This window comes from Lytechinus variegatus, chromosome 14 (genome assembly GCF_018143015.1).
Source record: "Lytechinus variegatus isolate NC3 chromosome 14, Lvar_3.0, whole genome shotgun sequence".
Classification (NCBI taxonomy): Eukaryota; Metazoa; Echinodermata; class Echinoidea; order Temnopleuroida; family Toxopneustidae; genus Lytechinus; species Lytechinus variegatus.
Genome location: NC_054753.1, coordinates 1233330 through 1261156, shown reverse-complemented (window position 1 = coordinate 1261156; position 27827 = coordinate 1233330). Strand labels below are relative to the sequence as shown.

The following is a 27827-nucleotide window of genomic DNA, read 5'->3' as shown; positions in this document are numbered from 1 at the left end:
TAGCTAATCCAGTTTCTAGATTTTTCATTCATTTCTTATCTGTGCACCCATTTTACAAAAAAAGTAACAGTGATGCCCCAATACAAATAAACATATCAAGGTTTAAAATTGAATATTACATGTAACAATAATGAAATCTAGAAAATATTCAGACAAACCAGTTTCAAATTTTATATTTATTTTTATCAGGGCACCCAGTTTAAAAATATAACCACAATGCTTGTCAATACTAAATATTACATGTATGTTAACATGCTTAATAATGAAATCTAGAATATTCACACAAACCAGGTTCGAATTTTTAATTTACTTTTATCAGGGAACTCGGTCTATAAAAATAAAAATGACCCACCAATAGTAAATATTTAAACACAGACCAGTGATCACAAATAAATAAACCACACGTCCGATGTGAGAGCAATTGATAGGACTGTGCATACATCAGCCTTACCTGTAGAAGCCAGTAGCATCTCCTGTGAAATGTCGGGATGATGGCCGAGTGAACGTAGTTTCCATAGAGACACTGCAAGGAGGATTTGGAACATCGAAAGAGACAAGAAGGAAGAAAAAAATCAATAGCAAATAAAGTAAACAACTGGGGAGGGGTGGGTTACTGCAGATCTACGCTCTAATTTTGAGGAGGAGGTGATGATTTGTGCGCAGAGGATGGACGTGGAGTTATTTGGAATGCACCATTTCTGCTCTACACTTTATAGTGCACGGCACATACATGTATCAAACAGATGATTAAACAAAAGAGAGCCGTTGCTCATTTTGTTTTTATTCTCTTGGAAATTTACACATCTTTAACTGTTTATACATGTAGAATAGGGAAGGTATTTAGAGAGGCGTTATTTTTCATCAACAAAATTTATAGAATATAGTTCATATACATGAAGAGTAGATTGTATTCTATTAAAAGATACAATGTAATATATTCAAAACTGTACCGGTATTTATTAGATTTCAATTCAAAAGTAGAGATTCATGTAAAATATTATGTCTGGTGTACTTCTTCTATAATGACTTCTTTGATATGCTTAATATTCAGTTTAAAATGCTTTTAGTCCTTCCATTCTGACAACTGATTTCTTTTACTTATCATTGTATTTTAAGTTTGTGAAAAAAATTCTAGTTGAATCCAATCTTGAAAATCTTCAAAAAGGTACATGAAATGGTTGAGATACAAAAGGACTGGTTACACTTCGTAATTCTGAAGGTTTGTAATTCCAAAGGTTCTTTATTACGAAGGTTCGTTATTCCGAAGGCTCGATAATCCGAAAACGAAATAAGTTTGGATGTTCCGAAGGTTCGGTAGTCCGAATAGGAAATAAGGTTTGTTGCTCCGCAGGTTCGTTAATCCGAAAACAAAATAAGGTTCGTTAATCATTACGAACTGGGTGTTGTGGCGTGCGCCTGTAATCCAAGCTGTGGGGAAGTTACAAATTGATGCAGAGGTTCGAGCCCTGGTCACGTCTTTCGGATGGTGACGTTAAAGGTCGGTCCCAGACGTAAATAATCATATCTGATTGATCAGAATGCTCAGTAGTGAGCATATTATTTACTAACAAGCTATACTTACCTATACCATCTCATCAAATTGCTATTCGTTACCCTGACTCGAATAGCCACCGGTAAAAACTCCCCGAAAGAGGCTAACTGCAATCAGATAGCCTGGGAAACCCGTCACGGGACGAGACCCATAAAACCCCCTCGCCACATATAAGCCTCCTCTTTCGTTGCCAAGGAGGGGCGAGGTCTGCTGGGGAGGACGGGAGGGGAGCTATAGGTAAGTATAGCTTGTTAGTAAATAATATGCTCACTACTGAGCATTCTGATTTACTACACTGCGCTATACTTACCTATACCATCTCATCAAATTGCTAGAATAGCACGGAAAAACTGGAGGAGGGGCAGAAACGAGACCCTTTCCAGACAAGTAGGCAAAACAATGATAAAGAAACTGATTTACTATAAAATGGAGTAGTCTCCCAACTGGAGAAGCTACTCTTGTAATAAAGGGATAAAAATCATCAACCACGTTAATGAAATATATCAACTGGAAATAACCTAGGAAAAATTAGGACAAGACAAGAACCGCCAAGGCAAAACCTGTGTCTTGGCTATTACATCAAATAAGTAATAAGATACAAGATATTGAATAGGTCCAATAGGATGCCTGGAGGATCTCCTCTAAAGAGGTACCCTGAAAAGTGCCCAAGATGCTGCTATGCCCCGTGAATCGTGGGCTCTAAAGGATCCTGATAAAATGGCATTTTCTCCATCTGACCTGATCCCCTGCACTAACCTTCGAGAAAATGTAATTGGATTAACAGAGCTGTGAGGTTCTATTGAACTAATGAACAGTTGGTGGGAAGTGCGAATGTACTTTAATCAATGTACCACTTTAAGGCACGTACGGGACAACATAACCTATCTTCGGAAACTGACGAGAGACTGTAAAATCACATTGTTCACCCTAGGACTTGAACCTGGGACTCCAAGGACGCTAGTCAAGTGCGTTATCCATTCAGCCATGATATCCCCCTAATGGGTGGAAGAACATCACAGAATTTAGGGGTTTCTATTTCTTAGCTAGGAAATCAGGTCTAGGGATCAAGCGGACTCTGTCCTTCTCCCAACGAATATGACCCGGTCTCACCGTGGTGTATGAAGCAAACTACGTCTTAGACTTGAAGCTATAGTCAACAAGAAGGCTGTCTTAATGGAAAGATCAAGAAGGGAGCAATTATGGGTTTAAAGGGGAATTTGGCTAGGGCACCGAAGGACTCTTGGCAGGTTCCAATTGGGGAAGAGTCTTCGGCTGGGAGGAATCTGTTAAGAAGAAGGATCTTGTTAGTCTGGTAAGGACAGCTGAATTGAGGTAGTTTCCCTATTATAGAAGCCTGAATGAATGGCTGCTATGGTTGACCAGTAACCCCTTATAAAAGAGACTGATAAACCTTCATCAAATAAAAAAGGAAATAAATCTGCTATCTGACTTAAAGAGGCAGAAATTGGATCAATTTGTAAACTGCCACACCATCTGAAGTATCTCTGGAGTCTAGAATCATGAGTGTTCTAATTATGATGTATATTCATGCATTCATTGTTTTCTTAAAATTTCAATGAGCTTCTCTTGTTTACAAATGACATTATGCAAATTTCCTGTAGAAAAAATTTTACGACACTGATGGATTTCAATATAGTTACGATGAATTGGACGATTGATTGGATCAATCGTAACTCTTTGTAAGACAGGGCCCTGGTTTGAGAACAAACCTGTCATATCATAAGATATAACCTTTCTGGTGGAATCCCTAACAAATCTAGAATTGTCTTTTCTTATTTTCTATCCTTTTCAAATAGTTATTTTGGATGGAGACCTCTTTACACAGCACTTGCTCAACCCTTTTGATAGTTGTTGGATTGCTGCAAGGTCCATAGGGACCACATTTTTTATCCACATTGCGCAGCACTCAATCCAAGAGAGATGAATGGGTACCTGGCAGGACTTTATTCCTCGAAACCCCAGGGTAATAATATCCAGGTCTTTGGACATAATGTGATATGTGCTAAACAAGAACTGATTTATTATCATTAACCAATTCCTGATGAAAGTTGCAGGCAAAATATATGAGATACCATATTGGCCTTCAATTTGATGTAGGCAAAAAATTGACCACCCCTTGTACACTTTCAGAACCAGTTAGTTGGATCAGTTGGTAGAATGTACTTCTCACAAACAGGTGTGGGGGGTATTTGCTACCACCCTGTTCGGCGTTCAACATTTAGAGTATAGAGCCTCATCGGTCTGGAGCTGCACAGTGGCTGCCGGGCTCACAATAAATTGGGTAAAAAGAATTATGGAATATTTCTAAACTCAGATTTCTATTACGAACATTAAAATATTATCTTAATCACAATCCCTGATTGAGAACTCTGGGATTGTATGGGAATCTTTATCATTGGAACACACAGTAGATTTATGTCATAAATATTTCCAAGGAGAAGCTGATATCATTGTGGCAAGTGTGGTAGAAACTGATGGACAATAGCAGCAATTCTTAAGGGTTCACCACCCTCAGGCCTTGGTTTGAGATCTCAAGACTGTCTGAGCATCCAAAGACCACTCCATAAACCACATCTACAAGTTACTTCTGTCATTGCTTTATAAGCCAAAAATAGTGTAGATATATACCTCAGATGCCACAAAATTATCAAGAATATTACTAGGTCTACATTCTATACAAGTGAACGCAACTTTGTAAGTAACCCAAGTTTGGCAAGTTTTACCATTATGCCTGTATGATTTGCCTGGTATGATTTTGACAACCTCATCCATCACCACTATTTCCTCCTTTCTATGTTCTTCCGATATGAAAGGGTAGTTTTTTTTTTTTTTTTTTTTTTTTTTGGCACATGAACACCTCAATATTACATATTGCTGTGGACTTGGAACAGATTTCAAATAATGAAAAGTAAAGGCAAAGAAATAGTCTTCTCCCTACTGCTTGTGGGGAAGGGTTAGTGTTAGATTGTCATAAGTCCCGGTTATGAGTGGGGGCCCTGAATATGGTGCATTGAAAGAACGCCTGGCGGCCCCGTCCCCCACCATGAGGATTCCTATGACTTTCCCAGCGGCCCCTTTCATTCCTGGCGTCGCTACCAGAGCGAGGGAAGAGGGGGATGACCCTTTAAGTTCATTATAGGTCTAGGGTATGGAGCTAGAGCTAGCGTATGGAGGTCTCTGGTCTGGGCCTGGCCCTGGACTAGGGCCTGGCGGACTAGGTCTACTCGAGGAGAGCTAATAAAATGTCTTGTCAGCTGTGGTGTTGGCTGAAAAAGACTTGTGCAATTACTTCTTGAAAGTGTCTATAAACAAGTCCTTACCTTCGCAAGGAAGCTTATTGAGAATGAGAAGTCCAGCTCAGTAGCTGCCCCTTTCTCAATCATCTTGAGAGCATCTAGTCTTTAGCCCTCCTTGCCCTTTTGCAAAGCAGTGTTGATTGCTGCTTGCTCATTGAGTCATACTGGAGATCAGCGATATTGTGACTCTAGCAATAAGTTCTTGTCATTGGTAGAGACTCAGTCCAAGCCGCTTAGCTTCACTACGAGCGGATATCAGATACCCCTAGTAGGCCTACATCGCGAAAACCATACCGCTCCGGGCGGCACGTCCAGCGCTGCAACTGTAAGCTGATAGTCGGCTGAGTGGTAACCAGTGCCGCGGCGAGGGTTACGGCCCGATCTAGTCTTCCTCGCTCCCGCATCCCCGACACGGAAAGCAACGTCCGGGGCCGAAGGGATGCACAAAAAATCCTCAAAGTCTTGAGCAGCAAACCGATAAAGTTCGAGACTTCTTTACTGATGGGTATAAGCCGAGAGTGTTGCTTATCTGGGAGCGGACGTCCCGAAAGCAGGATCTATATACGGAACGTCCATCTTGATCGCAGACGGACGAGTTCAGGCGGAAGATTGACTTCTCTCTCGCTCATTATATTCGCTACGTATACGTACGCTACTGGTATACTGTTTTCGACCCGAAGATGAGGGCAGTATTTAAAAGGCATGTTCCCACTAGTCGGAGTATCGCGTTTGAGTAAGCCAGAACTCTCTCGTACCCCTAATGGTGAATCTCTTCGATCGAATCCCATTTGCTGGGCAGCTTTCAGGGAATGCAAGGAGCTGCTACACTGTTAGAAAATTTATCCTTAAAATAAAGGAAGTTCCTGCAGCAGAGTCTGTTCTGTTGAATTGCAGAAAAGTTCCTGTTTAATGAATTTACAGAATGATTCTGTTATTGCTTTCTGCATAATCTTCTGTTTATTTTCTGTAAAATCACTTTTTTTTTTTTTTTTTTTTTTTACAGTGTACAAGAATTTGATGGGGGGAAATCGCCCCCAATCTCTTCTAATGAATTGGGTCGGTGGTAATCGAATTCCGAATCAGATTCTCCCACGATGGAAAACTATTATCTACGGCTAGTACGAGGCGAGTTATCATTAGCCCCAACTCCGCGATCTGTATGAGGCGATCTAGGCCTCTCTCTCTACGTCTAGAGCATTGAATTATGGTCTAGAATGAGTCGAGTTTTCATTAGCTCATTGTCTCGGGCGGCTAGGGGTCGATTGCAGCACCCGATGGGGGAGGATCGCCTGCAAGGCTTCCAAGATCCAACTACTACAATTGTAATAATTTCTCTTAATGATTATTATTTCAGACCGCATGTACGTAGAATAGATCTTAATTCCACAGCACTGTATGAACTCCTGCACAATTCTAAAAGTACGATGATACACCAACCTGGTGGACTGTACTATAGATAACTGATGATGACCCGTCTCGGCGGGGTCTGGCAATGAATGGACTGACCGGTCACAATCCCGGGCCAGTCGAAGCTTCTTATAAAATATAGGGGTTGTAGTGGGTCGTTAACTCGAGCCTGATTGTCATTAGAACACGAGTGGTCATCGCGAGGCTTCTTCTTGCCCGCCCTATACTCTTTGATGAGGAGTTACCCCGATCGGAAGGAGTGTAAACAGCCTCTTCCGATTTATCCGTACCCTTGTCTACCTCCCGCCTAAGGGGCTGGGTGTCTGATTGTGTAGTGTCATTAGCCGGCGTTGTCTTGGCCGGGTTATAAGTGTTAGACTTCTTATTCTTCGGCTTTATCTTGGCCGCCTTATCATCGTGCTGTTATTATTTCTCGGCTTTGTCTTGACCGAGATAATGGCCCTCGGCTTTATCTTGACCGAGTTGATCTCCCCTTTTTATTGAGATCTTTAGGGTTGGAAAATAATAATGTTTATTTCAGTTATTTCTTCAGACATCGTGATTCATAAAAAAAATTTGCGCGGTGGCTAAACGTTTCGAGTGTACTCAACGACGTCGCGGTAACGAAAGAGGAGGCTTATATGTGGCGAGGGGGTTTTATGGGTCTCGTCCCGTGACGGGTTTCCCAGGCTATCTGATTGCAGTTAGCCTCTTTCGGGGAGTTTTTACCGGTGGCTATTCGAGTCAGGGTAACGAATAGCAATTTGATGAGATGGTATAGGTAAGTATAGCGCAGTGTAGTAAATACACGTCTGACAAAACTAAAATACACACACACACACACCTTACGTTTTTGGACTAACGAACCTTCGGAATTACGAACCTCATTTCGTTTTCGGATTAACAAACCTTCGGAATTACCAACCTCACTTTGTTTTCGGACTAACAAACCTTCGGAATTACGAACCACATATGTTTCCGGATTTACGAACCTTCCGAATAAAGAACCTTCGGAATTACAAAGCTTCGAAATTACGAATGTATGCGAAAGGACTTACATCCACTCCTTTGATTTTGAGTTTCATGTGATCCTCCCTTGTTGTCTTGCAATCTTTTCTTTTCTTCCATAGGTATCCATCGTTCCTGTATTTGACCTTCTTCCGATTGTACAGGAACAAACTCCCACTCTCCGCCCTGTATGAAAAAAAATATTGTTTTTATGATCAAATCTTTGGCCGTATTCTGAAGTCGGGTTTAACTTAAACTCAGGTTTGAAGTTGTGGTTTAAGTATGGGAAGCCAAAAGTATCAACATTTTTATTAAGTTGTATGTTTCTTATGTTTACTGTGCTCTTTCCTGATTCATCGATGGTGAAGACGATCATCTATTTATACTTCCTACACTATTATGAATGATTTGAGAGCCGAATGAGCTGAAGTATGATATCTCTATTGTTAGTGATTATGTAACAATTGGCTGTCCATACTTAAACCAAAACTTTTAACCTGAGTTTAACCCTATATAGCCCGGGCTATTTTGAAATTGCATAGACCTGGCTGAGATCTGAGGGGGGGGCCTAATAGGCCCCCCCCTCACATCTCAGCCGTTTATCGACCGATCGCGACCAAATTTGGTGTGTGGGTGTCTCATTATGTATTTTACAAGAATGCATTGTCAAATTTGTGATATCTATTATCATTTTTTATTTATCTAATTAATTAGGCAAATATTAAAAAATTTTCAAGGAATTTTCATTTTTTGTAGTTTCCCCCCATTTTTTGAGAAAAATCAATGGAATCAAGCATATTAGTAGCCAGTCATGTAATCTAAAAGACAGCTCACTCAACTGTATTGAAATTGTATAATTATTAGATTATAATAGAAATTAATTATGCGCATATGCTAATTTTTAGGCTTTTAGGCTATTTTGTTGGATAATATTCTTGTTTCCTTCCGTGTTTCCAAATTCTTATGTATTTCTTTTTTTTTATTTATTATGTATTTCTATGTTTTGAAATCTCTATTTTTTATTGTTTTTTTTAAATCTAGAATAGTTGGTGATAGCCCAAAAGAAAGTTATGTAAGGAAAAACAGAAAAAAAACATTCATCTGACAACACTTCTTGTAAAACCCATACATTGTACACACAAAAGTCGATGGAAATTGCCATTTTCGGTGACATTGGTCAAGAATATGTGCTATATCTGTGCTGTACCCCGATTTTCGCAAACAGGGTCTCAAAATGTGCGGGAGATGTGAAAGAAAAAAGTCATGCAATTTCAATGTATTATTTTTTGCATTTAGAAATTCGCGAAAAATGTCGAGGGGGGGGCTTTTAGGCCCCCCCCCCCCCCCGGGCTATATAGGGTTAAGTTAAACCCGAAATCAGAATACGGACCTTTTAGTTAATATGGCTGGAGTGGGAAATACTGGAAAATACAAGTAAATACAGTACTGGAAATCCCACCTCAATATTTTTTAGGAGAATGGGAAATAGTTGGAAATGCAGGGAAATATTGCACCTCTTGAAAATATTCAGGTAACTAGTCCCAGGTGGTTCTCCAGCATATCCTGGCAGTACTTCCCAACATTAACACAATTTTTTTCCCATGTAAATGAAAGGGCAAAGCAAAGATTCCAAACCTATATATTTCTAAAAGAAAAAAACATACTGCAACCAAAACGTACTAAATATGCCCAAAACGTACTGGTTGGCAGGTCTATTTGTGTTGTTCTTGCCACATGCCTTCCACGTAATCAAGGGAATAAATTCAGTTTTCAAATTTGATTAGGCTCTCCGGTTGTCAGCAAAAAGCCTTTACGTATACTCTCTGCAGTCTGATGTAAAAAAAAGTCACAAAAACAAAATTTTTCATCTAGCAGTCATTACAAAACGAGGGGCAAATTGCAATACCAGGAAATCCATTCCCTGTAATCATATTTTCATGACAAGATATTAAAAGATAATGCACTTTTCACAAATAAATCTGAGATAAATCTGCCAGACCTTTTTTTACGGGGAAATTGTTTGACGAAGACTGCAACTTGAGAAAGAAAATATCAGCAATAGAACATGGAACATTCAGAATTGATTCAAAAGAGCAAAAAAAGTTACTAAAACCGTTCAGGATAATGTATAAACGCAAGATTTTATATTAAAACATGCATGTACAGTCACAGTATATAATGAAGTTATCCTTTTCTCAATTTTCCAGTGCATCTCATTCCAGAGATATAAAATGCAGATCTATAAAACCAACCAACCAAACACCCTTAAAAAAACACTTTATAGATACAGTTTTATGTCTCAAATTGTCCATGAAATTTCTGATTTAAATTCATGGCTTCAAGCCTTCCCATTGATCAAAATGATCAAACATTTGCAGTTAAAGAGCAATTGAATTTCAAATGCCATTCTTCAAACTCGATAATAGAATACCATGAATAATTCAAAATGAAACAGGAAAGTTTGCCTGGCCTGTTCCCTTTCTCACCAATCTCCGGCATTTATATTCAGTGTTGATGAGACTGTTTATTTGGAAAGAGCCCTCGTATCTCTTTCGAATTTGACGAGAGTGTTTCACGGCGATGCTGCGACCAAGCAAAATTGATCCTTAATTGAAATGCTTATTTGATAAATGGTTGGCGGGGATTGAAATTAAATCTGAATGGCCTTCCAAAAGAAAAATGTCCCAAGCTATTTGGCTGGAAGCGATTGAGTAGGTGGCTTGACGATGAACAGAGAGGGGTTTTTCCGGGTGGTTCTCTTTGGAAAGTCACAGACAGGGTCATCCTGTTTTCAATTCTTGCATGGCTTTGATAACTTCAATAATTCAATTCAAAAAAACATTTATTTCCAAAGGGAAGCATTATTCACAAGAGGACATTTATTTAAGTTACTCCATATTGAGTTGACAAATTTGAAAGCACAGCTTGTAACAAGTGCATCGAAGACACATAAAAGAAAAAAAAATTCCAAAGTTAAAACCAAACAAAAACACATGCATGCGCAAATCTCAAATGAAACATTAAAAGGGGAAATTCACCTTGGCAAAAAGCTTATTGTGAAAATGGCAGAAAAACATAATTCTAAAAAGATTGGTGAAGGTTTAAGGAAAAATCCATCAAAGATTATAAAAGTCATTAGGATTGTAATTCTTGTGATTTGTGATGTCATATGCAAGCAGCTTCTCAGGAATCGTGAATTGAAAATACCAAGGAAATGTCATTTTTTCAAGAAATTGGAAATGGTTTCACTGAGACTTTATTATCAACAGACAAATTATTTCATTCAGATTTTAGTCAACATGACCCATTAAAAAATTGAATATTTCATACATCATATTTCATATTTTAGAACATCTTCATACTGTTATACATTTGTATTTTAGTGTTGTTGTTGTTGTTTTTTTTGTACACTATATTTTTCTTATGTATTATTATCATATGTTTGTATACATTATTTTCTTTTGTATCATTATCATGTCATGTAAATGTGTTGTACTCTCATACCCCAGAAGGGGGTAAGAGTCAATAAATTCTATTCTATTCTATACATGTAACTGGGGCAGCTGCTGGTATAAGATGTCACAATTCAAATTCAAATTACTTTGATTAATCTTGAATTAATGTTCCTCAAACCTTCACCAACAGATTTTTTTACAACAAACAGGGTGAACTTCCCCTTTCATAAATCATCAACCAATCATCCAAAACCGAAACTAGACAAATCAGTCAATCTACATGTACACACAGTAAAAAATATCATACAACTCTGTTTACTATATGAACCTTACAGTGATTGTTCAAACAGTTTAAACAGGTGTTTAAATCTTAAAAGCGAAAAGGTTTGATTTTTAATATCTAATTTTCAATAAATTAAACACGATTGTTTAAATGGTTAAACAAATACTGTAAGGTTCATACAGTAAACAGCATTGTATAAAATCTTAAACAACATTTTTACTGTGCATGTAGGGACCGGACTGGAAGTATGAAGTTTTTCTTTAATAATGTGAATTTATGATCAGGGTGACAATAGATTAGAGTGATACATCTAAGTCAGCAAAAGTTTGATCAACAAAAGGTGAGCAAATATTTACATTTTTACTGAATTTTGAATGGTTGTGTATAGAAAATGGAAAGTATATTTGAGTACATGTACATGCAAATAATGGATAGAAAATTATGTACAGTACTTTACAAATTATGCCCTAAAATGTCTTTCACTATTTTACGAGTAAATACTCATTTTGGGGGTCAAAAGTATGAATGTTTCTATAGGTGCATAATTCAAGTCAGTTTTTAAATTACGATACAAGTTTGGTTTGGCTGTTAAAGTACATGTAACATTACACATCAACTCCTGTGTGCTGGATTACAACTAAAGAGGATTGTACATATAGTTTGACATGTGTAAACATTTATGTTGTGTGCAAGAAAGTTACATACAACTTAAAAAAATAATCATTCAACCACTAAAGCCTAATAACCATTGCGTTCAGATGCACTCATAATTAAACCACTAGAAAACTAGAACATTTAATCATTTGAGACAGGGCCCCATCTGTGTGTTCACTGGTGCAACTATCCGTACAAAAACCTGTCTCCACTGTTCACCATCTAGCCTAGTCCCTTTTCAGAGAAAGTTGAAAATTGAATTTCAAGAAATAAAAACTTCATTTTAGATTTTAACGCAATGATGATCATGTAGCTACAACGTACAAAGTTTGAGTTTGTATCACAATGAAAAAGCAAAAAAAAGAGACATTTTAAGGGTACTTCATAGTCCATCAAAGGGAAAGTTGTTCACATTTGACATCACACATCCTTGTCGCATTGCCAATGGGAGGATCTCCATAGCATTAGTGATTGCAATATTCAAATGCTCATAACTTTCTCATTATTTGTCCCATTTTTTCAAACTTTCTTTGTTCTTATTCTTTGATTTATATGTTTCGACACAAGCCTACCTGTTCCAAAGGTTTCATTCCCTTTTAAATGGGAATAAAAAAATCAACAACTAAGAATTCATACCCATTACTTGAGACAACACTAGCCGGAGAATGATTGCAGAGAAACAAAGGCAACTTTTCCAAAGTTCAAGGAGAAAAGGCTTTTAGAAAGAATTGTTCAGCCTTTAGAAATCGCTGTCATATGGGATAATCTGGCTGCATTCAAAGCATGACATTCAAGGTTCCATGCACAGGATCGATGAAGGATGAATGCACTGCGTTAAATGCAGAATGAAAAATGGATGAGAAAAACTGCGCGGTCCAATGATTATCACCAAAGCACATGGGTATTACGCCTCAGTCTAACCAACAAAAAGAAATAAAAAAAAAACACCTGCCATAACTTAAAGGTAAATGACAATTGCAGCAAACAATTTATTTCAAGACTAAGTCTTTAAAATCAAGGTTAATTGTCGAAATCCAAATCGAAATATTATCATAAATCTAGATCTGGTACATTAATGTAAACTTATCTTTATAAAATCATGAAATCTTAGCTCAACATCAATGATCCTGATGATCACTAAAACACAGAAAAGCATATGTGGGACAGTGTATTAATATTGCTTCGAAAAATACCCGACATTTGATGAAATTCCGTGCCTATTTTGCTCACTGCTCAGCACATTTTCTTCCAGACCTATTTGGCACATATTTTCTATTAATTTTGTACATACAAACGCTTTGGTGGCAATTTCATTGGATTCTGAACGAACTCATTTTGAGATCGTTACCACAACTGGTATTCATCTTTAAAAATTGATGTATCATCCAAAAAATGTAATGTTTTTGATCGGTTATGTCAGTGTGGCTTCAATATACACCGTACTGCACATGTACAGAAGGCGTCGTGGTCTAGTGGTTAAGACTCTCGTCTTTCAATCTGAGGGACATGGATTTGATTCCCAGCCATGGTGTTTTTGCCTTCAGCAAGAAATTTACCCACATTGTGCTGCACTCAACCCAGGTGTGATGAGGGTACCAACAGGAAGAACATGTAATTCTTCAAAAAGCTGTGAGCACTGAATCGGTTGACTACATGTAGCTTTATAGCCAGGGTAATATAGGAGTGCCTTGAGCACCTCATAAGGTGTCCCAGGCAGTGGAAGGGAGATTGTAGGTCAATGTGATTGTGAGCCTACTCTGTCATTATATTCTGATCATTATAATCATTATGATTTTGCGCAGATTTATGAGAACAAGAACAGGTGTTTGGACGATTCACAGTGACTGCCGAGGCATGTCTGATCAATGAAGTATACAAATGATGGTTTCCAGAATTCCAGTACACTCATATGTAGGTCCATAAAATTTTAGATTTCAATGTTGATACACCAATATGGTCCAAGTTTATCGCCCCTTAACGACTTTTGACCGTAATCATGCCAGCTGGAAATTGTGCGGGACCATCAGTGATACATGTACTTGGTTACCTGTCCAAGTTTTATCAACTATTAATTTTTTTTTCAAAGTTATGATGATGTTTTACACCCTTCACAATAACATAGTCAAAGTTCATTGACCCCAAGTGACCTTTTATCTTGGTAATTTGACCTGAAATGTATGCAAGATGATCAGTGATGCATGTACCTGATTACATTAAAGCCCAACTTCAAAAACCGAACCTACATGTAGATTACAACATTGATGATGCCACCAATGCCATCGGTATCAAAATTAATTCAAAACTATTCCAACATGTACTACATGTACTATATAGTTAATTATCATCAACAGAGAGTGAGTGTTCTAGCGATGCATTAAAAATGCACATTTTGGTCTACATTTGTACATCAATTGCCCGTGCAGTATCAGAGTGTATCCCTAAAAAGGACCGAAAACCAAGGCTCCTGTACAAAATTTGCTATTGATTCAACAGTTCAGGGAATGGGCGCGAGTGCGTGAAATATACAATGCGGACAACAATGAAAGCAACAACGCATACAACAATGAAAGCAATGCGATGCGCAGCATAGAGCACAATTACGCTAGATGACGTCATAATGAACTACATGCAAGTCGCATGTCAACGACCAAATTTGATCTTATGAAGTGATGATGCCATTATGTGATGACTGATATGACTTGTTTAATCAAACTTCTCCCTCTTTTTGATTGCTAGGGTTGGGATAGATAATAATCATTATATTACACTGTAAAAAATGAAGTGCTAATTCAGCACTTACAGTGCTTGTATAGTGACTGCACTACGAGTGCTGTTTTTTTAGTTCAAATTTAAACTAAAAAATCAGCTATCGTAGTGCAGTCACTATACAAGCACTTTAAATGCTAAAATAGCACTTGTTTTTTACAGTGTAGATGGCTTTATTTCATGGAATACCAGAAATATTCCACTCGTAGGGGCTGATATTCCACTCATCTGCGATTCGTGGAATATTTTCCCAAACACTTGGAATACTTCTGGTATTCAATTCTGAGCCATCCCATATAATATACTTATTACTTTAATAAAATGTAATATACAATGATAGTACATGATGGAATAGGGTGAATTCATTCATCAGAGAATAACATGCAAAGAGTACACAGATAACGAAGAGTATACAAATAGCGAATAGGCATGAGTACGATGGTGCAAGATTTCGCATGAGGTGAAAGAAAGATGCTCTATTCAACTCGGCTAATGCCTCGTTGAATAGAGCGTTTCTTTCTTTCACCGAATGCGAAATCTTGCACCATTGCACAAATAAGAATACTCGCTATTTGTGTTGTACAACGCCTCGGAATCTAGCGATAATATGGAGTTTTTCCCCTCCAGTAATCTATGAAAAGGAAGCAAAAATATTGAAAGCGAAAAGCAAAATCCCACAAGCCGGGCCCAAAAGCGCGCATGATCTTGGACACCATTGCGCATTTAGTCTGCGGGCTATATGCGCATTGTCACCTTATTCAATGAAATTGCATTGTGACGTCACCTCCTAAAGCCGTGCAATGGTACATTTTGGATGGTACGTCTTGTGTGCAACGGTACGAATGTGTGACAGTCAGCCTCCCTTTGATCGCGTACAAGCTAAGTAGGCGTTGTACATGTACAATCATTAATATTAATATCTTACGTGCAGATACATGTAGCAATCAAATGGGGAAATCTCCAGTGATGATAAATGTGATGACAATAATACATGTAATTTGAAGAGAAACAATATTTACTTTTCACATAAACAATTAAATATTTCCAGAACTTCTTCAGAACTTGGCCCTGCAATTGATACTCTCATAATGTATGTACATGGACATACATTCCAAATTCATATTGATTCATTCTATCAACTTGCTACGCTCTTGGATATTGGATGTTGCCATGGAAACCTGCAAACCTAATGACATCCTGCCTCGCTATTCTAGCCTAATTTTGAATTGGTATTACAGATCTGTCAAACATGTGAGTCTACTATTAATGACAGTCTACTGCAAGAAAAAAAAAACGTTTAAAATTCTACTTTTCAAGTCCAAGTATAATCTTCCTATGAGATTATATAGGTCAGTTCTCTGCAATGTATTTATTTGGTTGTTCATCATCATGAAAAATATCAGGATATCAGTTTTTATAGCATTTTTACAACCCCCCCCCCTAAAAAAAAGGACCCATGTTTTATGACAAATATCATTTGTAAGTCATACAGCTCAATCCCACTATCATCCTGCATTTACAATTACATGTACCATTTCACTATTAATCAACTCTCCAATGGCAATCATATGAGATAATCATATTGATAACTCATTTCCTGGACAATATCTCAAATCATTTCACCTTTGGGAAGGACAGAAGCAGATGACATAACCTTGTTCGTTATTACTTGTCGAAGGCTGGTGGGGACGGCCAATGTTGCACATCTATTGAATAATCTTGCACACAGTCCGGCATGAACAAGTGCATTATTGATTGCATTGTTTAATGGGGCATGCTGTCTGCCATCCAGATTGAATTCAAATACATGGGCCTTTGTATTGTGTACATCACATTTAATAGGCTGTTTCACATTAAACACAAAGGCCTTTTAGAGTAAGATGAATTTGGAAACAACTACATCAATGTACAATTATGCAATTTCTCATACTGAGCTTTGCAATTTTCTATGGAATTGAACGGCATTATTGATTATATTTTTAAAGTGAAATCTAACCTTGGTATTTAAATCAAGTACATGTGGGAAATCACACTATTAAAGAAAACCAGAATGTGGAAAGTTTGAAAGATATTGGAAAAGGAATAGATGAGGTTCAAGTATGATTGCCAGGGCAATATAAGCAAATATTGCATGGCAAATACACCATGGAACAGTACATGTAGTTCATCATCCAGAATATAATGATGACCCAATTCTCCTGGAGATGCGGCACGCTGCATACATTAAAATTCAAGAACCAAATTGAATGGTACTTGCAGCCATAAACACGTTGAAGATGATTTGGGGCAGATATCCAGTACATGTATGTACAGTTGAATTATAAACGTGATAGACTCCTTTAGCATGCAGAGCTGGCAGACTGATCTAACGGTACTAACGTGGCATGCATGATAATAGGTTAGACATGTAATTGACCCTGAGCCTGCGTTGGTGTTTTGAAATTTTAATACCAGTTTGATGAAAGAATTTGATTGAATGATTGCTCTTATAATGGGCAACGGATTAGAAAAAAAAAACTCAAGATGCATCTTATATTTGAATGCATTAGCAACCTACAAGAAAGGTGTCAAGCTCTATTCCGTTTGTTCCCAGTCGGATGGCATTGGGGTATAAAAAGAATTTCATAAATGTATTTTCCAGATATAAACACATTATCCTATTACACCATAATGAGCAACAGATGAAACAGAAAACAAATTCTAATGATTCTCATTACTCAGTAGTAAACATTTACCAACGCTGAACAATTTTAAAAGAAACTCAAACTTCTCCCTCATTATTCACCCCCCCCCATCCTCCACTGTAAATCAAACCAACTGCAAAATACACTAACTGTTCTCCAAAATTAGTACCTAAATGGACAGGTGCAAATTGCTGCCTGGTCTTGGAAAAAAAACTAGATATGGAAAAATTTTTTAAAATTTATAAATTCCCTAAAAGTGATTTCACATCTCCTGAAGATAAAGTGTCTAATGCAAAAAAAGAATTTTTTGAAAGGCTATTCGGAAAATTAAGCGAAAAACTAACTGAGAGTTTCTGATTTGTTGAATAAGTTCAGATTGACTTTTGGTGTTGCATTTGATTGCAACTCTTTCAAACTTGTAAGGGATTGCAGGAGACATGTACTGTTACACAAGTAATTCCTACACATTAATATTGTTTGCACACTAAGCATTTTCATATTATAACCCACCACTAGTTATGTACTGAAGGGATGTGGTACTTCTGGGAAAGGCTAGATACATCTATGGTTGTGTCTGAAGAGTTCTTCTAGATGAAAGTGTTATATTGTTGTTAATAATAATAGTAATACATGTAATAATAATAAATAGCAATAACAATTCGCTTTTATATAGCGCGTAATACATCGAAATGACGTTCCTACGCACTTTACCGATGAATTATTACCCCGGTCATCGGATTCAATCAATCATTCTCACACACAATGTGTGCACATCCTCCACTCCCTGGGGAGTATTCCAGTCAGTCGCCGGTGAGGCGCACACAGTACTGGACAAGCTACAATGATTTTCACATCCTACCGCGTACCTATTTAGCACCTGGGTTGAGAGTGGCAAAGTGTAGATTCACGCCTTGCCAAAGGACGCCAGACTGCGGTGGGATTCAAACACACGACCTTCTGTTTACAAGGCGCGAGTCAGAACCACTGCAACACGGCTCCTCGTTGATCTAAAACTATCCTGTTTGAAGTCTTGTTCTCTTAGCCAGGTGTATTCTAACCTTTCCAAACTTGTATCACCTGCAATGACCTTGTCTTTCTGTGTCTGAATTTTTTTTCTGAATCACCTTTAAATAGGAAGGAAAACTCTGCCACGTCTGGGATTTGAACCGAAAGCCCCATGTTTTAGAGTCTGGAGACTACATGTAATCCACTGGGCCACAATGCTCCACTTTTCTAGCATTCTAACCAGTTGGACATCAAATTAAGTTTAGCCAAAGTGATTATTCCCAAGGAGTAATTCTGAAAACCTGTAATCATAAAGAGAGCACTTTAATAATTTTGCTGGGAATGAAACAAATCCCTCCTTTCCTGTTTGCCCATTTCCCCTACAATGAGCACAGGGATCATATTTCATTTCCATCAATTCACTGATTACATGTATTCCTCACTTCATAACAAATTGGATTTAATCTCATTAAAGGTGTGAATAATTTGCCTGATAAGCTGGCAGAGTGGAACCGTATCAGATTTTGAAAAGCACCTGAGCATTATTAACTTCAATGCATCCAATATTAGGCATACATGTGGAAAGGTGTAAAACAGAAAAGGGAAGACTTGGCTCACCTGAAAATTTCATGTCTTAAATAAATAATTGGAAAAAAGTATCAACAGATATTTTTAATAGGGACTGGAGTATAAAGTTGATCTACATGTATGTTATTTTTCTTAAATCAGTTTTGAAGTTGAAATATTCTAAATGCCATAATATTTCTATATAAAAAGAGAGACAAATTCGGCACATATTTTAGATTCATCTGGACGGGTATTACTCAACATATGTACATGTAGGTGTACTTGAATTCATTGATGAAATTTGAATTCGAATGGTGAAAATTAAAAAAAAAAATAAAATAGGAAATCAATGATGAAAAAAAAGGGAATGGGATTCAGACAAAGACAACAATATCAATTAATTCTAAAAAAAATTATTTTGGTTTTGCTCTGTTTTATGGAAGAAAGAAGAGAATCAATTTCAAGCAAACTTTCATGTTACTGATTTTTTTACATGACATGTTCCTCACCGAGTGCCTTGCTCTTGAGGAACTACTTTACAGATTGTACTGCCATCCAATATCTCTTTACAAATGTGCATCTTTCTGGCTGTTTGCAAAAAAAAATAAAACGTCAAAAATCACAAGATTCCTGGGCTGTGCATTGACCGATAAAATCTTCCCTCATGAAGAATTTCATATCTACTATTGATGACTATCACTTTAATAATTTGGGGCTTGTTCATATAACAAAAGTTCGCAAGAACGCTTTATAGTAAAACTATCAAAAGAAACATCACCCCATTCATAATAACGAAATAACTCTCAAATACATCCCCCCCCCTTTAAAAGAAGAAATTACACAAATGCATTTCATGACACAGCAAACTGTAAGGAGCACATAACATGCATGTATACACGTACATGCCAAGTCTGAACAGGCCCAGTTTGAGTTTCATCAGGTGCATCATTAGATGCGAGGCAGTCTTAAGAGATTAAACTCTAATGTATTTGCCTACCGCATGTGAGTAGACATGTCATGCGAACATGGGCGGGAATCCCAGGGGGGACAGGGTGGACGCGTCCCCCTACCAAAATAGTAGGGGGGACACAATATCAACTGTTCCCACTACTATTTGTGGTCTTTTATAATGGAAAGAAATCCATCATTCAAAATCGAAATAAACATGTATTTAGGACAAGTTGGTCTTTTTTTTGTGTGTGATAGACTTTTTTTTTGTGGGGGGGGAGCTTGTCAAATTCATTTTTGTCAAAATGACCTCACAAAGATGTAAAAAAAAAAAAAAAAAAAAATATTGCCTTTTTTTGCTTGTCAAACTTAGTTTGGTCGAAATAACCTTTCAGATGGGGTGATAACCTTCCCCTACCTTTGGGGAGAGATTTCCGCCCTTGCATGCGAACTGAGAGTGCCCGTGCCAAAAGGTCATGTTTTGGGTTGTTTTCTTTTCACAAGATGTGAAAAGAACATAAACAAGAAAGCAAAGAAATTGTTCATGGGTGTATATTTTTTCAGCCTTTATAATGGATAGAAAATAAATGCTTAATAGTCCTCTACATTAATTCATAGACTGAATTTTTCTTTTAATAATATAATGTGGAGCGTTGTGGCCCAGTGGATTAGTATTCTGACTTTGAAACAGAGGATCATGGGTTCGAATCCCAGCCATAGCGTAATTTCCTTCAGCAAGAAATTTATCCACATTGTGCTGCACTCAACACAGGTGAGGTGAATTGGTACTTGGGAGAAATTTATTCCTTGAAATGCTACCGCGCTGTAAAAGGCTGCGGGGCCAAAGCCGGGGTAATAATATCCAAGTCCTTTGGAAGCGCATAGCCCCCACAGAAATTTTCAAGCTTGCGGCGTGCGACTACATGTAGCTTGCGCAAGCTTGCGGCATGCTAGTAACTAGCATGCGGCTAGCTTAATAAGCGTGTAATCTTTTAACGAGCAGGACTGTTCGTTAGCATGCACTCGCTTATTAAGCGAGCGCCATGCTAGTCGCATGCTAGTTACTAGCAAGCGGCACACTTAAATTTCTGTAGGGGAGGGACGTTATGACATTACGTGATATGCGCTATACAATTAGAACTGCATTATTATAATAGTTACAGGATACAATTACACATCATTCACTGCAATGCTTACACATGTACTCTCTCATATCTGATAAAAAGAGGAAGATTACTGGAGATATCAAGGGGGAGGGGGAGATGAGGGAAGAGGAGAGTAATAGGGAAAGAGAGATTAATCTCTCAAACGAAAAAAAGAGCCCGATCAGCGATCGTACCAGATGTCACCGTGTTGCATTTTACATAAGATGACTGTTATCCTAAGTACATGTATGAATTATATTCCATTGCCTGCACAACTGATATCAATCTAACTGTGCATGAGGATTAATCAGTCATTTTCCTCAAGGTACTTAGTCAAGGAGGAGACACGTGCATGAATGAGACAGGCTTCCTATTCCTTCCAGACCACACTCTAGGATCACAAATGATCTGCATACATGTCGGCACATGAGATTGTAATCACAGGATGTTCTCATGTTGCATCTTCTCATCAGCAGTGAGGCCGTTCTCATTACGCTTATTAAAACTAGTTTACTGGAAACCGATTCAGGAAACCAGTTTGGAAGATCGCTTTGCTAGCGTTCCCACTTGATCACACGAAAGTGGTTTCCAAAATCACTTCACGTAAAGCGCTCTTGTTGCTATGGAAACGCTCTCAGTGGGGTGACAAGTTTCGCCCGAAATTCGAAACCGCAGCATAGGCATTCTTTCTACACCTGTCGTGTGGAGTAGCGCGCTCAAAATATGCGAAGATCGCTTCCCGAAGAACGATTGTGTCCTCACTTACGCTAAAACCAGTTTAACGAGGCAAAGCGATCTTGAAAACTACATCGCGAGGTGGCTTTCCAAACTGGTTTGGAGATCGCTTCCAAGACCGCTTTGACCATTCTCACTACGCGTTAAACTAGTTTCCACTTAAATTGTTTTAGGAACGTAGCGAGAACAGCCTCAGTGAGTGTCACATCCATGGGGATAGACGGGACCGGCTTGAACACAGCAAAAACTGTGGTGTTAACCAGTGTACATAGAGGACCACACCAGTTATTTTACACCGGTGTTAAATTGGTGGTGTTAGTTTTACACCTATAGGTGTTATTACAACACCTTTGGTTGTTACATTTACACTCTTTGGTGTTATGTTCAATCTTTAGGGTGTAATTTTAACACCTCAGGGTGTGGTCATCTATTAACACCAATTGGTGTCAGTTTTAACACCAGTTTTTACAGTGAAAAATTTACGTATGAAGTGGTGAGTGTTTCATAAAACATCTTGTCAGTGCTTTTACCAAGCCAAGAAGTAATTCTGAGCCAATCAAATGCAAGTGATCTCTTCATGAAAAGCTCCTCAGGAGAGTGTTTCATAAAGCATCAATGATTTTCTGAGCCAATCAGTTGCAAAGATGTTCAGTAGCTTGTAACATCTGTCGGTGAAAATCATGGATAGATCTCTTCATGAATAGCTTCTCAGGAGAGTGTTTCATAAAGCATCCAGGAACCAATCAGATGGTTAGATAATAATAATAATGAGACTTGTAAAGCGCCAAATCCACTCTGTAGAGTGCTCAAGGCGCATAAAGAGCTAAGAGTTAAATAGCAAAGTTTTTAGAAGATTTTTGAAAGTTTCGACAGAGGTACATATTTTTATGTCTTCAGGAAGGCTGTTCCACAAAGTGGGGCATGCAAAAGTAAATGATTTCCCCCCAAGTTTTTGTAGATTTCAGCAGCTTATAACATTTGTCAGTGAAAATAAGTGTGTATTGTAAAATGTTCCCCAGTATTAAAGTCTATGAACTCATAAGGATCTAGAAAGAAACCAATCAGCAATTGCTTGTTCATTTTTTTTACAAATTGCGAAAGTTATATTGCAATAACATCTGTACTGATAGTATTAAATGATTTTAATAAAGTTAATAGAAAGAGTACAAAAAAATTATATGCACTTCGACAGTTATAATTTTTCTGCACCATACAATGCACTACTTCATGCTAGTGTTGAATGTAAACAACAACACAATAGGCGAACCCAGAGGTACAAACTTGATTGCATGGAATATTTTATCGCCTCACTTCACAGAACTTTAAAAATCTAAGGCACGGCAGAACTTGGACACTAAAATGTTCCTTTTTTGATGTGGCTCACTGACTTTGAGCCCCTCTGTCTGCAGTGCAATGTACAACATAACAAAATGTGGAGAGACATTATTTGGTAATTAGCTATTCAACTAATTGATTTGTTTTTCTCCTTTTCGACTGTTTATACTTCATTTGTTCTCTGTTTCTTCCAGTATCATCTTTGTATGTTTATCTTTGATGTATATTACATACATATTTGTAGATATGGACCTGTGCATTTTATATGCAGCTGTGTCTAGATGATAAAAATCTTGAATTGAATAACTGAATTTCCCTAGATGCTCCTACATGTACATGCTGTACATGATTTTACTGTAGGGCTAGTATGTTTTTCTTATATACATGTATGACCTTATATAAAATCATTACATGGTTTTGAAAGCTATCATTTACATGTCAAATTGCTGTCTGTACTGTGCATCCAAAATCAAATCTCACCTGTGTGCATGTATGTTGGAAGGACAGATTATATGCCCTTGACAAAATTTATGCGATCTCTCATGCACCTGAAGTCTTTCATGAGATTCAAGCTAAATTAAATCTTTCATGACACTTGACTGAAAATCAAATCATCCATGAGATTACACAGTGCGTACATGTCATGTCCCAAATGATATTTGCACTCTTAGAACATGTACAAGTAGAGTGAGAAAAAGAGAGAGAGAGAAACAGAGAGAGAATGCTCAAGTATTCCAATCAATGGCCATAAATTTTTTTTCCGACCCTTTAAATTCAGATTCAGCACTGCTCTGTACATCTAGCGCCATTTCTTGACATCTTTATTTTCCTTTTAAAAACGGGTCTTTCAACTCGAAAAGTGTATAATTCAGCCATTTTCAAATGTGCAATATGAGCAACAGTTGGGAAAAGAGTAGAGTACACACTAGTTTGTGATTGGTCTATTGCCGGTCACATGATATTCAATACAGGCATGTTACATCTTCATGCCTGGCAGTTGTTCGTTGGATGTATTGACCAGCCAGTCGAATGAGTGTATTTCTAGCATTGAATATCAATGCGCCTAAAATTCCCCTTTCCGAGTTTTTTTTCACACAGCTGGCCAAACCTGAAGATGAACCCTAATAAATTGATTTTGAGAACATCATAAAGGCAATTGAGGCTACATGTATATACATGCCATATAAAATTGATCAAATTAATTTTATCATCGATTTCAAAATCAAAAGCAATCATGCCCCAGGGAATAATTTTACCTGGTATTGCATCGCAATATGCTCATTTTCCTTTTAAAGACTGCTATGCATAAAGTCTTTCGTACCGCATATTTTTACATACGACTGTACATAATACTTAAATATACATGTACATGTAGTTAAGAGCTTTTCAAATTTGTAAATTTTCAAATTTGTAATGCAAAATTGTTCCCTGAAGCCCTATTTCTTGGAATATAATTTCAAGACATTTCTTACAGTCCAAAGAATGTCCTTCAACCTACTGGTCAATACATGTATCTGAACAGTACTGATATTCTGCAGAGTACATGCATTTATGAACTTGTTGTTGAGGAAAGTTTAAGAGGTGACTACATCCCAAGGGGAATAAAAGTGGGGAAACGAGGTTCTTCATCGTCCGGATACTCCACATACTACGCTGTAGATCTCAAGTGCGCACGTGCAGCACTCTTCCTTTAACGTGAGCAGGGTTTTTTTAAGAGGATTCTCATAATACTCTTTGGATGATGATCTGTAGCCTAGCAGCATGTGCTGAATGCTTTGGCCTTAAAACCATCTTGAAGTGGATCGGAAAAGAATGTGCTCCATTTGTTTGAAGGGTGGTAAAACAAGTTGTCGGTTTAAAAATTAATTGTGTGATGATGTGATCGGTAGACGTAGTTGGATCTTAATGGAGATTAATTGTTGGATCCTAAGAATATTCTGCAAGAAAATAGCCCGGAATGAAAATACATTGGAATGGAAGGGAGGGGGGATAGCTGAGCAATCAGATCATACCGTATCTGACCACTGTCCAGTCCAAGGAAATGGCAGTTTCAAAAATTGATGAAAAATATTTGGGATAATATTTTTTCTAAAGTAGTTTCCTGATCGACCAACCAGAGTGAAACTTCTCGACTTTAATAATGATTTGTTTTTAAGTAATGGGAAGAGTTGTTCATAAGTGACATCACACATCTCTGTCGCATTGCCAATTTGAGGATCTCCATAGCATTAGTTATCGCAATATCAAATGCTCATAACTTTCTCATTATTTGTCCGATTTTTCTCAAACTTTCGGTTGATCTGTTTCTTTGATTTTTCTGTTTTCACACAAGCTATATGTAACTTGTTCCAAAGGTATCATTATTTTTTAAACATGTAAATATTCAAATTGAAAACCACTGAAAAAAAGCTTCCATTTACGTACATGTAGGCCTCCTACCCTGGTAGGCTATGGAAGTACTTAAAATTTGAATAAAAACCTGATGAACATACATGTAGTACAGTATGTACACCATCACAGTAAATCAGACAAAATATGATTTTAAAAGATCAGACCAATATTACTTGTCATGCCCCTAGAACATGCACATATGTATGTGGATGCGTGCGGTGCCATAAATTCAGCACTCATTTCGGATGTTGAGGGAATGGATCGAGATAAAATATCCAGAAAGCTGCACCTCGCAAATTGTATAACGATTTTAGAATGCATGTACACGTTTACTGGATGAAATGTCAAATCATACTGATTGGAGCCTCGGGAGGTTGACATGAACGAATATGAACTCGCAAATATCGTGTCTTCCTCGGTCCTCTTCTGCCTCTTCTACTTCCTCTCTCTCTCTTTCTCTCCATCTTTTGCTCTAATTTGTTTCAAAGGGTTAGTGCAGACCTGTCAACCTCTATGAATGAAACACTGTATTCTGTGATAAAAAAACCTGTATTTTTCCCAAAAAAAGTGTATTTTATGATAAAATGCTTGGTGCACTCGCTCATCACGGCGCTCAAGCTGCATGCAAGCTAAAATGCGCACTGCTCTTGCAGATGAAAAAAAAAACATTAAAACATGTGTATATCTCACCCTGGTTTTAACAAAATGATTGAAAAAAAAAGCTGACTGAAATTACATTGATCCATTAACCATATTTGTGTACGTTTTTTGAAATACACTGTAGAGACATGTAGAGAGATGATTTTTCCCAATGAATTATGAATTTGTAAATCTTGTAAAAAAATATATATATTTTTTTCTTTTTTAAACAAAAAACATATTTTCTAAAGAAAAAACGTACTGCCGTATTTCGGTTGCAAAAAGATGACATGGAGGTGAATTTTCTTTACCCTTCTTTTCATTATACAGTACTTGATGAAAATCAATAGGGGAACGATCAACCCCCATCACAACCTGCTCCAGCGCCACCCATTCTGCATCTCTATACATGAACATTTACATGTACATGTATCTTCATGTAGTGCTCTTTTGATATTTAAAAAAAAACTTTCTCCCTTACTATGAACTACATACACGTGTACTTGTGTATTCTTTGCTTTTACATATAAAAAATAAAATAAGTTTTACTGGAGAACACACACTACATGCACATTTAAAGGCTACAACCCCAAAATACTTTTTTTTATATCTTTAAGAGCATTATTTTCAGATTTCCCCACCCCGAAATACAACCCCTCCCCCACCACTTATCATTTTGTGGTGACGATTTTGGAAATCAGGAAGGGGGGGGCTCTTTTATCTGTTAATATGCTACACGTTTTACAACTACACTGTATACACCTAACCAGACAGAAGTGGATGGGGGGGATCACTGGTTTGTCAACCAAATTTGAGGCTGTTCTCACTACGTTCCTAAAACTAGAAACTAGTTTAGTGGAAACAAGTTTAACACGTAGTGAGAACGGTGGAAGCGGTCTTTGAAGCGATCTTCCAAACCAGTTTGGAAAACCAACTCGCGATGTAGTTTTCAAGATCGCTTTGCCTCGTCAAACTGGTTTTAACATAAGTGAGGACACAACCATTCTTCGGGAAGCGATCTTTGCACATTTTGAGCATGCTACATGTACTCTGTAGAATGCCTATGCTGCGGTTTCGGATTTCGCGCGAAACGTGTCATCCCACTGAATGTTTCCATAGCAACAAGAGTGCTTTACGTGAAGTGATTTAGAAAACCACTTTCGTGTTGTCAAGTGGGAACGCTAGCAAAGCGATCTTCCAAACTGGTTTCCTGAATCAACTTCCAGTAATCTAGTTTTAGAAAGCGTAATGAGAACTGCCTCTTCGACTATTAAGATGGAAGGAAATATGAACTAGCACCCGTTCATGATTCTAAATTTATCCTGATTGATGTATAGCTGAAACGTAAAATGTCAATGTCTCCCTTGAGGGTTCTACTACACATGTAGCCAGGTCTTCCGGAGAATGTTTGCAGATGCCTAGATTGGTGGTGTATTCCCTTTTTACCCCTTTTTAAAAAGTATGATACATTGTACAAGTATAGTGAGTGTAGGGACAGTGATTTTCCGCGATCGCGGAAAACGGACGGAATTCACGGAATCGGCTGTTTGAAACGGAAAGTGGCTTTTCAAACGGAAAATCACGGAAAACATTTTTTTTCTCAAAATGCACAAAAAAGCAACAGAAATTAATCCCAAATCCTCAACAAAATACGAATATCAACTGAAAAAACACGATCTCACTTTGCAACAACAATCATCGTAACTACACTCGAGCCTCTCCATCACTCGATCGTATCCAAATTAGTTTACACTTACGTCCGCATAGAAGGCAGAATCCGGCCGTGTGTTGCTGCCCTCTACGTTCGGTCATAATATAATGATCACGGTGATTCATCAAATCCAAAATGGCGGATATTCGGAAGTCGTCGACTGCTCAAAACGATGTCCGAAAAGTCCCCAAATCAGCGATAAAATCCCATTTAACAATAAAATAA

General features: G+C 37.7%; 1 protein-coding gene across 1 annotated transcript in view; it reads right to left on the bottom strand.

Moving 5' to 3' along the window:
* The window catches only part of LOC121427838, a 61929-nt gene that overhangs the window by 16702 nt on the left and 17400 nt on the right, over window positions 1-27827 (bottom strand). The window contains exons 4-5 of the mRNA XM_041624406.1: window positions 7335-7470; window positions 452-523 (exon numbers count right to left, since the gene is read on the bottom strand). Of these exons, the coding sequence (XP_041480340.1) occupies window positions 452-523; window positions 7335-7470 (208 nt within the window). The remainder of the gene's footprint in view (window positions 1-451; window positions 524-7334; window positions 7471-27827) is intronic.